Source organism: Aquarana catesbeiana, linkage group LG11 (genome assembly GCF_042186555.1).
Source record: "Aquarana catesbeiana isolate 2022-GZ linkage group LG11, ASM4218655v1, whole genome shotgun sequence".
Lineage (NCBI taxonomy): Eukaryota > Metazoa > Chordata > Amphibia > Anura > Ranidae > Aquarana > Aquarana catesbeiana.
The window spans coordinates 82,905,384-82,918,653 of record NC_133334.1 but is presented as its reverse complement, the minus strand read 5'-3'; the positions used below and the strand labels follow the sequence as shown (position 1 = coordinate 82,918,653).

At 46.0% G+C, this 13,270-nt stretch overlaps 1 protein-coding gene across 5 annotated transcripts; it reads left to right on the top strand.

Annotated features, from left to right (window-relative positions):
• The first annotated feature begins 1,430 nt into the window (after positions 1–1,430).
• On the top strand, positions 1,431–12,160 carry LOC141112145 (flap endonuclease 1-like). Of its 5 annotated transcripts, none has more exons than XM_073604652.1 (3): positions 1,431–1,747; positions 7,078–7,227; positions 10,963–12,160. In XM_073604652.1, the coding sequence occupies exon 3, from the start codon at positions 11,055–11,057 to the stop codon at positions 12,048–12,050; it is 996 nt and encodes a 331-aa protein (XP_073460753.1). In that variant the 5' UTR covers positions 1,431–1,747; positions 7,078–7,227; positions 10,963–11,054; the 3' UTR covers positions 12,051–12,160. The 5 variants fall into 5 exon arrangements, with proteins under 5 accessions (XP_073460753.1, XP_073460751.1, XP_073460755.1 ...); XM_073604653.1 differs by lacking the exon at positions 1,431–1,747 and adding an exon at positions 1,986–2,130; XM_073604650.1 differs by lacking the exon at positions 7,078–7,227 and having other exon boundaries at positions 1,432–1,747.
• Positions 12,161–13,270: the final 1,110 nt, after the last annotated feature.

The window sequence follows — 13,270 nt, the reverse complement described above, 5'->3', positions numbered from 1 at the left end:
AATAGAAAAAAAGCATGACAGGTCCTCTTAAATATGAGATCTGGGGTCAAAAAGTCCTCAGATCTCATATTTGGACTTAAATGCAAAAAAAAAAAAAAAAAAAATGACAACAAAAAAATATGCCTTTAAGACGTATGGGCGGAGCTGATGTTATGACGTCCCTTCCACCCTCCTATGGTATGAAGACGGTGGGGGCCATCTTCCCCCCACTTGTCTCCATACCACGGACATGACAGGTCCCGATCGCCTCCGCTGCTACCGGCGGAGGAGGGCGCGGGAGAGCGGCGGGAGGGGGTGGCACCTCTCCCGCCACCAATAACGGTGATCTAGCAGCGAATCCACTGCAGAGACCACCATTATCGGAAACACGACCGGCTCCTGAAAAGATGGATACCTCGGTTGTGGAAGCAGCTGCTGCCGTTACCGAGATATCCACCTTCAAAGCGCCGACGTATATGTACAGGAGCTGGTTGGTAAACATCAACAGATTTCAGTTGTGCCCCACCAGGCCGGCCCCCCCATGGAAAATGTGCCTGTCTGCTGAGTTCATCATCCCATCCCTGCACTGATGGGCACTGATTGGTACTGATAGGCACCACTGATGGGCACTGATTGGTAGTGATAGGCACCACTGATGGGCACTGATTGGTACTGATAGGCACCACTGATGGGCACTGATTGGCAGTACTGATAGGCTCCACTGATGGGCACTGATTGACAGCATTTAGTGGCACTGATTGGCAGCACTGATGGGCAATGATAGACCACACCGATAGTCAACACTGATAGTCAACACTGATGAGCACTGATTGAAAGCAGTGATTGGAATTTCTGATGGGCACTGTTAGGCAGCAAGGATGGGCACTGACAGGTGGCAATGATTGGAAGCCTTGATTGGCACTGATAGGCGGCACTCATGGGCACTAATAGGTGGCATTGGTTGGCACTGATAAGCGGCACTGACAGGTGGCACTGTTTTTTACTGACTGGCACTGACAGGTGGCACTGTTTTTTACTGACTGGCACTGACAGGTGGCACTGATTGAAAGCACTGACTGGCACTCATTGACACTGATTGGAAGCTCTGACAGGTGGCACTGGTTGGCACTAACTGGAAGCACTGATTGGCGGCACTGATTGGAAGTACTAACAGAGGAGAAGCTCTGATCCTGAGTGTAAAAAGTGATTTCTCTTCCCTCAAACCAGAAAGGAGGAGAGAAAACACTGACAGATCATTACAGCACAAGAGGGGTGCAGCTCTCTATTGCCCCCCCACCACACACACACATCCCGACACCGGACCCGATCTCATTGTAAGGTTATAATCACTGATAATGACACTTACTATATCACCGATGGAAAAGCTTGGGGTGTAATCACCGATAAATGCGCTGTAGGGCGCTGTTTTTCTTCTGTGACGATAGCCGATCAGAGACACGTCCTGTCGCTGCTAACGCACGGAAGAAAATGGCGCCGCTCAGCCCTCTCGTGCCGGTATAACCGTTATCCGTCCGCCCCCCGTGACCCCCCCGCACGGGGCGCGCGCTGTCTCTGACGTCGCTCGGTCATAATGTCCTGTGACGGGAGAAGACGGATTGCTGGAGAGGATTCGGCGCTCTTCACCCTCCAGCCTGCAGGTGGCAATAGAGAGCGCCGCTGTACAGTGAGGAAAGTCTGTGCACGTTCTCACTTATTCTATCCCCTTGTCAGGTGACTGGAGGAGGAAGAAGAGCATGTTTATCAGTCTGTAAGTAGAGGGAGGAGCGGGGACAACTTACCACAGACCTTCCATCTCTACTCCTCACACAGCACCCTCATCTCTCTTCCTCCCCCCCTCTCCTCCCCCCTCCCCCCTCTCCCCCCCCTCCCCCCTCTCCCCCCCCCCCTCTCCTCCTCCCCCCCCCCCCCTCTCCTCCTCCCCCCCCTCTCCTCCTCCTCCCCCCTCCTGATGTCAGTGAGAGGTACAGTGCCCTATTTTTAGCGTTAGTGGGAGGAATTGTGTCATATCATTGTCATTGAGAGGAATGGTGCCACATTATTGGTGTCAGTGGGGGGAATAGAGCCCCAAAGACCACCTCCAGCCCTGGGCCACATTTTGGAGACCACTGGTCTACATCCTTTAAAAAACAGGTAAGTAGGTGTGGTCTATTATAATCTGATAATCCTGGCATCAGTGAGAGTAAGCAATGTCATCATTGGTGTCAGTGGGAGGAATAGTGTCACATTGTTGTTGTCATTGGGAGGAATAGTGCCACGTTATTTGTGTCAGTGGGAGGAATAGAGCCCCAGGGGCCAGATAAAGGCAAACAAAGGGCCACCTCTGGGCCACAGTTTGGAGACCACTGGTCTACATCCTTTGAAAAAAATAAAAAAATAATACCAGTTATTAATGTCATTTAAAGTAAGCAATGCCATCATTGGTATCAGTGACAGAAATCTTAAGTGCCCTATTGTTGGTGGCAATGGGAAGAATGGTGCCCCTCATTGGTGTCAGGGGAAAGAATATTGGCCCATCGCTGGTGTCAGTGGGAGGAATAGTGCCTCATCACTGGTGTCAGTGGGAAGAATGGTGCCCCATTGTTGGTGAAGGTGGGAGGAATGGTGCCCCTCATTGGTGTCAGGGGAAGAATGGTACCCCATCACTGCTGTCAGTGGGAGGAATATTGCCCTTTTGTTGTCAGTGGGAAGTTAAAGTGTTTGTCAACACAAAAAAAAAAATACACATCCTGGTCCCTTAAAGCTGATTAACCACTTCAGCACCGGAAGATTTGGCTGCTCAATGACCAGGCCATTTTTGCGATAAGGCACTGTGTCGCTTTAACTGAGAATTGCACGATCGCGCAATGTACCCAAACAAAATTGGCATTCTTTTTTTTCCCACAAATAGAGCTTTCTTTTGGTGGCATTTGATCATCTCTGCGGTTTTTATTTTTTGCGGTATAAACAAAAAAGTGCGACAATTTTGATAAAAACACAATATTTTGTACTTTTTGCTATAATAAATATCCCCAGTTTTTTTAAAAAAAGCTATTTTTTTTCCTCGGTTTAGGCCGATATGTATTCTTCTACCTATTTTTGGTAATAAAAATTGCATGAAGCATATATTGATTGGTTTGCGCAAAAGTTATAGCGTCTACAAAATAGGGGATAGATTTATGGCATTTTTATTATTATTTTTTTTTACTAGTAATGGCGGCGATCTGGGATTTTTATCGGGACTGCGACATTACAGCAGACACATCGGACACTTTTACACATTTTTGGGACAATTATACAACGATCAGTACTATAAAAATGCACTGATTACTGTGTAAATGTCACTGGCAGGGAAGGGGTTAACTGTGTTCCCTAGTGTGTGTTCGAACTGTAGGGGGAGGGGACTGACTATAGGAGATGACAGATCACTGTTCCTAGCTAGTAGGAACTCACGATCTGTCTCTCCTCAGCTCACAGAACAGGGATGTGTGTGTTTATACACACACATCCCTGTTCTGGCTCTCGTGCCCACGATCGCGTGTGGCCGCCGGTCATCGCGACCGCCGGCCACGCGCATTGGCACCCCCGCAGTGAGGTAAAGGAGCCGACGTACAGCTACAACGGCTCGCGGGATCGTGCCGACCTGCTGCAGTATAAAGACGGTGGTTGGTCGGCAAGCGGTTAAACAGCACAGTGCTTGTGCTGTGTAATCTTCCCCCCTCTAAACTGTAAAGAAAAAAAAAAAACCTCCCTCAACCTGCCACTTCCTGTATGCCCCCTCTTTACTGACCACAATAACAAGGGCTACTGAGCCCTGACCACCGTGGTCAGAGTGCGTCCCTCCGTCATATGCTGCTATCCCCTCTGCTCTCCTCTCTCCCCCTCACCCCCTCCTTCCTGCCTGTCATCTCCCTCTCTTTGTCCCCTCCCCCCCGCCGCTATTGTCAAAAATTAAAAACCTAAAATTGTCACCGCCAGACCCTCTATTAAAGCCTGGCATACCACACTATGGAAGTTATGTAAAAAAACAAGTGTTCTAAATACCTATTTACAGCTTTCTTCAGGCCCATCACATGACTCGTGGCCACTTTACAGCTACGAGACAGGGCTTCTGTGGGAGGAGCCGAGCGCCAGCTGGGGAGATCACATGGCTGCTCTGCTCCTCCCGCAGAAGCCCTGTCTCGTAGCTGTAAAGCGGCCATGAGTCATGTGACCGGCCTGAAGACAGCTGTAAATAGGTATTTAGAACATTTGTTTTTTTAAATAACTTCCATAGTGTGGTATGCCAGGCTCTAATAGAGGGTTTGGCAGTTACTTGCAAATTAGACTTAACAAACACTTTAAGTGCCCTATTTTTAGTGCCAGTGGGAGGAATAGTGCGTCATATTGATGTTGGTGGGAGGAATAGCATCACATTGTTGTCATTGAGAGGAATGATGCTACATTATTGGTGTCAGTGGGAGGAATAGGGCCCACGGGGCCTGATAAAGACAGGCAAAGAGCCACATCCGACCCCCAGGCTGCAGTTTGGAGACCAGTGTCTTAGAGCCCTGGCCTGACATGCAGTGGTTTGCCTCTGATAAATGCTTTGTTACCTACCTTTGTGGAGTTGCGCAGGGTATGACATACATTATTATGATGTTTCCTTTATTTAGGGGTAAGGATAGGGGTGCAACGGATCGTTGCTGATCCGTACGGATCAACTTCCGCGGATCGCAGGTGTGCCGATCCGCGGAGGTTGATCCGTACGGATCAGCAACGATCCGTTGCACACCATAGGAAAGGCCGCGGCTTCGGCCTAGCTCCGGGGCAGCGGCCATCTTGGTACACCCGGAAGCGGCCGCTGTCTCGTCAGGAAGTGACGTTTCGTTGCCGCCATCTTGCTACACCCCACACTCCTGCACAGTACAGTAATGATAGAGTGAGAAGGGGGCAAGCAGACATCTTGCTACACCCACCGGAGTTTTAGATTTAAAAGCTATTTTCAACACAAAACCGAGCTTATATGCATAAATACAGTATTTGTAGATCGGACAGACTGTTTAGATGTTAAACTTTAAAAGCAACAGCAAACCTGTTGAACTTACATGGTTGCTAATGTGACAGAACACCTCTGATTTTCACATTTAATGTTAAATGTGAAAATCAGAGGTGTTCTGTCACATTAGCAACCATGTAAGGTCAGCAGGTTTGCTGTTGCTTTTAAAATTTAACATCTAAACAGTCTGTCCGATCTACAAATACTGTATTTATGCATATAAGCTCGGTTTTGTGTTGAAAATAGCTTTTAAATCTAAAACTCCAGTGGGTGTAACAAGATTTGTGTGTTTTGTTTTTTTTGCTGATCTGAAAATGATCCGATCCGTGACTCTGATCCAAGGATCGATCCGATCCGTGAGTTTTTTGATTCGTTGCACCCCTACTATCAATCTATTCAATCAAGACATGAGACACCAACCGGAGCTGGTGTGCTCGTTCCCGTTTCGCGAATTTCAGGGGTCAGGTAAGTATAAGGGGGCGCTGCTGCAGTAAAGAAGGTTTTTCACCTTAATGCATAGAATGCCATGAGGTGAAAAAACACAAGGGTTTACAACCCCTTTAATGTTAAGTAAGCCCATAATAAAAAATATATATTAAACACGTTATACTTACTTGCACTGCGCAGTGGTTTTTGTACAGAGTAGCCCGGATTCCCCTCTTCTTCGGTTTCTATTCTGTGATCCTTGCTCCCCCCCCCCCCCCGCTGAGTACCCCCATAGTAAGCTGCTACGTTGGTCCATAGACACACACAGAGCACAGCTCAGCCCAACCCCACTCTCTCCTCACTGGATGTGATTGACAGCCAATGGCTCCCATTGCTGTTTCTAAATCAATGAGGAGGTAGAGTGCCGCTACTCTTGTGTACATTGCTGGATCAAGATCAGACTCTGGTTAGTATGGGGTGAGGGAGCTGCATTTAGAAGGTTTTCTTTTAGGTTACCCATTTCACGCCGATGGAACACGTATAAGCGGACTGCACTTTTTGCCATGGGGCCGCATATATGCGGATCTGTCTTTGTGTCGCACAGAGATCGGGGTCTCAAGAGAACCCCCTAGGACCCGCAACTCCAGATTCTGGGTCACCTGATTGTTGTGGTAGACTCTAATTGGCTACCACTGTGATCAGTCACTGTGAAGCCTGCCCCTGTGTTTTTCTTTCTGTGAATGGAGATGAAAGATACATAGGGGTTGATTTACTACAGGCAAATAGACTGCACTTCGCAAAGTGCAGTTGCTCCAGAGCCTAGTAAATGAGCAGAAGCTCTGCTGACTTCCATCAGCCAATCGTGAGCAAGCAAAAATAGTTTTGTTTTTTTTTTTCTTTCTTTGCATGTGATTGGGTATTCTTTGCAAATTAAAGCTTTGCCTCATACTAAGCTCTGGAGCAACTGCAACTTGCAGAGTGTAACTGCACTTGGGAAAGCACAACCTGTATTTGCCTTTAGTAAATCAACCCCTATGTGTCTTTCAAGGTTTGATGTAGGTTAGTGTTTGGGTTTAGTAAGGGTCAAGGTCGATATATTTTGGGCAGGATTTTTTTTTTTTTTTTTAGTTGGTGTCAGTGCATTTTAGGTAGGACAAACAAAAAAGTAAAATGTGCACTATTGTTTCTGGGCTGTGCTATGGGTACAACAATAGCTAACATAGACATATGTGGTGGAGGGGAGAGAGGGGTTTTCTTTTTATAAGAGACACTTATTCATGCTGGCCGAATGCACATATGCAGCCTCTCGGCTTGTGGGCCTTTGTGCCAAGCGGCCACATATATGCAGCCCTGCACAGTAGCATGCAGTTACTGGAAAGCTCCTGATGCATGCTTGCGAAAGGGAGCTTTGCGATCATGTGACAGCCAATCACAGCGGTCACATGACCTGAATGCGACCAACGGGAAGGGGTTAACAAAAAATAAAGCTCTTTGCCCAAAAAGGTGTGTGAGCTTCTTTGGTGCATGTAAGATGGCCCATTCAAGTCCTGCAAAGAATGCGCTGAACAAAATGCACTTTAGCACGATGGGCAGGTGTGACTGGGGCCTAAGGCTAAACTGAATTTTTTCCTTTTCAGCAAAGGAAGCTGCATCTTGGCCTTTGTTTGATCTGCAACTGCCCTGGCGCTGCGCATGTGATCAGTTATGACACCAGGCATTTGATGGTTTGACAGTTTGGTTAAGAACACAAGCAAATATGACAGTTACGTTCCTGGCAAGCCTTGAATGTAAAGTTGTTTTTTTTTGTTTTAACTGCTAAATTGATGCATTTAATTCCACTGTAAAGCAGTCAGAGTAGAAAATCCAGTCCCTTGCCAGTATACTACAAGAAGGACCCATGCTCTCTGTAGAGGTCTGTCACGCTCAATGCTGAATTAAACTTCTAGTTCTGCAATGCTCTTTGCTGATTGGAAAGCTCTAGCTGTGACTCATTAGGGTTTGTGTTAGCTGCAGAGAGACCACAGCTTCCATGCACCGGGCAAGGGGCTTTTCTGCAGCTGCTGACAAAGGGACAGGCTTTTGTACTCAGACTGTGGCTGCTATAGAAAGAAAATGAGCTATAAGATTATACAGTGGAACCTTGGATTACAAGCATAATCCGTCCCGGGAAAATGCTTGTAATCCAAAGCACTCGCATATCAAAGCGAGTTTCCCCACAGAAGTCAATGGAAAAAAGATAATTTGTTCCGCTTTGACTTCGATAACATGCAATACCGCATGTTGCCAGAGGTAAGGTGGGGCGCCAGAGAGTCTCGGAAATAGTTGGGGATAGCCCAGCTGAATTCTGAAACACTCGGAGTATTTCCGAATGGCTCCGAACCGTTCCGAGCGTCCCCGCGCCTCTGGCCAAATGCAGTACAGCACCGCACATTAGCTTGAATTCTGCTAGTTTTGCGAGACAATACTTGCAAACCGAGTCAGAATTCTTTTACAAGGTTCCACTGTAAAGCGAAGTTCCGCCGAAAAAAAAAATCAAAGTCAGTCGCTACAAATGCTGCAGCTGCTGACTTTTAAAATAAGGACACTTACCTGTCCAGGGCACCCATGATGTCCTCACCCGAAGCTGACCCGTCCTTCGGCTCCCGGTTGGAGGCACTGCCATCTGCAGTAAGGGAATCAGGAAGTGAAGCCTTGCAGCTTCACAACCTGGTTCCCTACTGCGCATGCGCGAGTCGCTCTACATGTCCTGACTGGTCCCTGCTGTCTTCTGGGACCTGTGTGTCTTCCAGAAGACGGCGGGGGGAGGAAGGGCCGGACATGGCGTAGATCGCCGTAGATTCTGCGGTGATCTATTTCCGGAAGTGGGAGCAAATGCCTGTATTAGACAGGTATCTGCTTCCCTCCCGAAAGGTGGCAAATGTGACACCGGGGGAGGGGGGGGGGTGGCTGCATAAGCGGGGGTTCCATTTTTGGGTGGAACTCCGCTTTAAACACCATGAGAGGATTTTACTGAGACTGGAGCAAGCGAGTCCTGGAATTACCAGTGGGGAGGACGGGGACAACGATTGCAGCACTGACCTGTCACCGCTGGAGAGTACAATGCCAGGTAAGTGTGTGCATAATTTCTCATTATGTAAAAAGCTCACACACAGCTGAATTTAGTTCCACTTTCAAGTAGATTTATTCAGAGGGAAATGTGCGTCCGTTGCTGAGCTCTTCCCAAAATATCAGTTATACTGATGCTCTGACTTCAGCACCAAGTCGCTGACCCCAATACAAGTTTACAGATCATAAGCTCTGTTGCTGCATGCTTGTTCAAGGTCAGCGACTCAGCAAGTACAAAAAGCCCGGGATGGACAGGATAGCCAGGTAATTGCATTTTAAAAAGGAGGCCTGCAATGGCAGACCGTGCAGCACAGGTTTTGGTAACTAACAATTTTCATTTCATTAAAAAAAAAAAAAGTATTGATGGAACATGGAAGCTGCCATTGCTGACCAATCATCAGAAACAAGTTCTACCCCGACATGTATTGTGTTAGGCACAGCACTTTATTTTTTGAGAAAGCCCTGGGCTTAGCATGAAACCTGTAAGGGTAGAGCCTGATTCTGCCGGCTGTTGTAATAAAGGAGGAATATTGTTTTGCATCTCAGTTTCCAATGTTGCTGAAAAAATGGAGAAGATGCTGCTCCTAATTTATGAAAGGGGGCAAGCTCTTTTGCTATGTAGGAGAGGTCTGCCCTGTTTTCTACATCCAGAGCAGTAGAGCTGTTTGCCCTGCCTCCCACTGTGTGGGATGTGCCATATGTAAGGTCTGGTAGGGATCTGCGTCAGTTTTCTATATTTAAAACTGGCACTATCCCTTTGTTAACCACTTCCATACCACAGAACGTCATATGACGTCCTGGGCTTTCAGTGGGGATATCTGAATGATGCCTGCAGTTACAGGCATCTTTCAGATATCATTTTTTTCAGCCGGCGATTCCCTGCACTGTAAGAACAAGCATAGCGGCTTGATCAGTCTTGCAGGCGGCAGGAGAGGACGTCTCCCCAACCCCTGCCCTCCGGTTCTTCTACCAGCTTGCTCGTGCAATCGGCAGGCCGGAGAAGGAATCTACTGGCACCAGAAGTTAGCCATAGAGAAAACAGAGGGCCAGATGGTCACCAGCAGTCTCTATGACTCTTGAAGACCCAGGCTCGACGTTATGACATCATATCCGGGCCGGCCAAAGTTAAACAATGAGATTGTTTATTTTTATTTATTTTTTTGATCTCAGGCTTTGCAGCCTGGAGGAGAGATGTGGGGTCTTATTGACCCCACATCTCTCCAAAAAGAGGACCTGTCATGCCCTATTCCTGTTACAAGGGATGTTTACATTCCTTGTAATAGGAATAAAAGTGATCAAAAAAAATTAAATTTTAAAGGGAAAGTGTAAAAATAAAGTTAAAAAAATTAAAGCGCCCCCGTCTGCTCGCACGCAGAAGCGAACGAGAACATAGGTCGCATCCACATATGTAAACGACCTTCAAACCACACGTGAGGTATCACCATGAACATTAGAGCGAGAGCAATAATTCTAGCCCAAGACCTCCTCTGCAATGCTAAACAGGTAACCTGTAAACATTTTTAAAGAGTTGCCTATGGAGATTTTAAGTACCGAAGTTGCCATTCCACGAGTGTGCGCAATTTTAAAGCGTGACATGTGAGGTATCTCTTTACTCGGCGTAACATCATCTGTCCCATTATACAAAAAATTGGGCTAACTTTACCATTTTATTTTTTATTATTCATGAAAGTGTTTTTTTCCCACAAAAAATCGCATTTGAAAAATTGCTGCACAAATACCGTGTGACATAAAAGTTGCAATCACCGCCATTTTATTCCCTAGGGTCTCTGCTAAAGAAAAAAATATATGTGTGTGTGTTTGGAGGTTCTGAATAATTTTCTAGTGCTGGAATTTGCGCTGTATGGAAGTGGTTAATTGGGTGTGGACCCTGTGCTAGTTAGTTTCATTCTGAAATAGAAACTGGTATGGGTGGCACGGATAAACCTAAAACAAGTGTATCTGCTTAGTTATTGTGACGCACGCCACTCGCGCCAGTTTCTTGCACCGTTATAATTGTGCAGAAATCTTTAATTTCCCCATTATGTAGTGAACAAATTATGAAACACATGTTTTTGAACAAACACATGGCGGGGAGTTTATCAAAAGTGAAGCAGTTGTGCATAGCAACCAATCAGCGTCTATCTTTAACTTGTTCATTTAACTTTTAAAAATGAAAGCTAAAAGCTGATTGGTTACCATGCACAGCTGTTTTAGATTCTGGATGCTCAAGTTTTGATAAATTCCCCTCAATGCATTTCCAAACTTGTATATGGTGTGTTAAGTTAGTGTGTGGACCTGAGTAATCTTACTTTTTCATTGTTACTCTTGTTTTGAAATGAGTGTCATTGTGTATTCACATAAGACTGACCTAAATGTATGTCCACTGTAATTCTCACAGCTGTCCTTCTTCATTTCAGGTTGTGCATCAATACATTTTTTTGCTGCTCATTTTTCCTTTTAACTTGTACCCGGCTACCAGTTCCTTATTGCTGTGCGACAGGATGGGAATATGCTTCAGAATGAGGAAGGTGAAACCACCAGCCACCTGATGGGCATGTTCTATCGTACAATTCGCATGGTTGAGAACGGCATCAAGCCAGTGTATGTGTTTGATGGAAAGCCTCCTCAGCTGAAGTCAGGTGAGCTGGCCAAACATACTGAAAGGAGGGCAGAGGCTGAGAAGCAACTTGAAGCTGCCCAAGAGGCAGGAGAGGTGGAGAACATTGAAAAGTTCAACAAGAGACTTGTAAAGGTCACAAAGCAACATAATGAGGAATGCAAGAAACTGCTAAGCCTAATGGGTATTCCATATGTGGATGCACCATGTGAGGCAGAAGCTACCTGTGCTGCTTTGGTGAAAGCTGGAAAGGTGTATACAGCTGCGACTGAAGATATGGATGCATTGACCTTTGGTACTCCACTGTTGCTCCGTCATCTCATGGCTAGTGAGGCCAAAAAGTTGCCTATTCAGGAATTTCACCTCAGTCGTGCCCTAGAGGATATAGGAATCACACAAGAGCAGTTTATAGATCTTTGTATATTGCTAGGCTGTGATTACTGTGAGACCATCAGAGGCATTGGCCCAAAGAGAGCGATAGAACTGATAAGACAGCACAGGAGCATCAAAGAGGTCCTAGATAACATAGACCTGAAGAAGTACCCTGTTCCAGAAAACTGGTTATACAAAGAAGCTCGTCCGCTTTTTTTAGAGCCTGAGGTGGTTGACCTAAATGATATAGAGCTGAAGTGGCAGGACCCAGATGACGAAGGCCTTGTGGCCTTTATGTGCGGTGAAAAGCAGTTCAACGAGGACCGGATCCGTAATGGTGCCAAGAAGCTGGCTAAGAACCGCCATGGTAGTACTCAAGGCCGACTAGATGACTTCTTCAAGGTGACTGGTTCCATCAGCTCCACCAAAAGGAAAGAGATTGATGTTAAAGGCTCAGCCAAAAAGAAGGCAAAAACCACGGGCACCCCATCAGGGAAATTTAAGAAAGGCAAATAAGTGACTGAATTTAGTAGAGCTGGAGATGTGAACTGTTTTTCTGCTTTGAGTATTATGCGTGTTGATGTCTTGGAATATTATTTTCATTAAAATGTTTAAGAAACATTTTATTTAGCGTTTTCACAATTTTTGACAAATGCTGAATGGAAAATAAGCACCTTAATAACAATTAAACCATTTTCTGCTTCCGCTAATTGCCTGCACTAGAAAATGGACATTAGACATGCAGATAAGGTGGTACAGTCAGTGCCAGGTGACGTACTGGTACATTGCCCGGCACGTGCACTGGTGCGCCCCCATCCTGTGCATGGTGGAGCACGGAGCTCTGTATCTGGGGTGTGATCATGTGATTGCTATGATTGTTCATAATGATCACATGATTATAATACAAAGAGTCAGTCATGCTTTATGACAGCTTGCTTTCTTTTGTGAAGCTTTGATTGGCCCACAGCTATCACATGGTACCGAATAGCCTATACAATATGATTCGTTGTAGCCAGTCACAGCATGTCAACCGAAAGCGGCTCTCAGCTGCTTTATTGAAATTCATACAGGGAGATCGGTGCTTGTAACTCTCCCCCCCCCCACTGCCGCACCGATCACCCCTGATTTTGTCCTCCATCAGCTGTATACAGCGATGTATTCCAGGCAGCACAGCAATAACTTTCTGTCCCTCTGCAAAATTTCGAATTGAGTGACACTCAGCCATTCATCGGAAGTTTTGTATTTTATGATGTGATTTTATCCGTCCACCTCATACAAGTCTTCCTGTGAATGGCTCAGCCCGACTCTATTTTTATTGCAGGAGCTGGACAGCTTGTACAGCACACACAGAAGGAGCGTATGTTAGTGAAGGAAAAAGTTTAAAACCTAAGTTTAGTAAAAGAAAAACAAACACACTACAAGTGACATTACTATCAGTGTGACATGTCCCTTATGCTGTTGTCTCCTGGTTTAGTAGAAATCTTCCATCCTCTGATTTTCCCCCCTAAAATCATACAGCTGCCAAAAACCTTCCAGTCTGACAGGGGTTAATAGAGCTGAGGGGCTTATCCCACCTCCTACATTCATGGAAGCTGTATTATCACTTCTAAAAAAAAATAAATCTATGAAATGAAGACAGGGGGATGATTGAGGCTGCATTCCCACCTGAGAGCTTTCTGCTCGTGAAACGCCCAAGCAAAATCCCATTCATTTAAATGGCCCCTGTTCACATCTAA

Bases quoted from the DNA above. Each gene is read 5' to 3' on its own strand.
- LOC141112145 (XM_073604652.1), top strand. From the start codon at position 11,055: ATGCTTCAGAATGAGGAAGGTGAAACCACCAGCCACCTGATGGGCATG.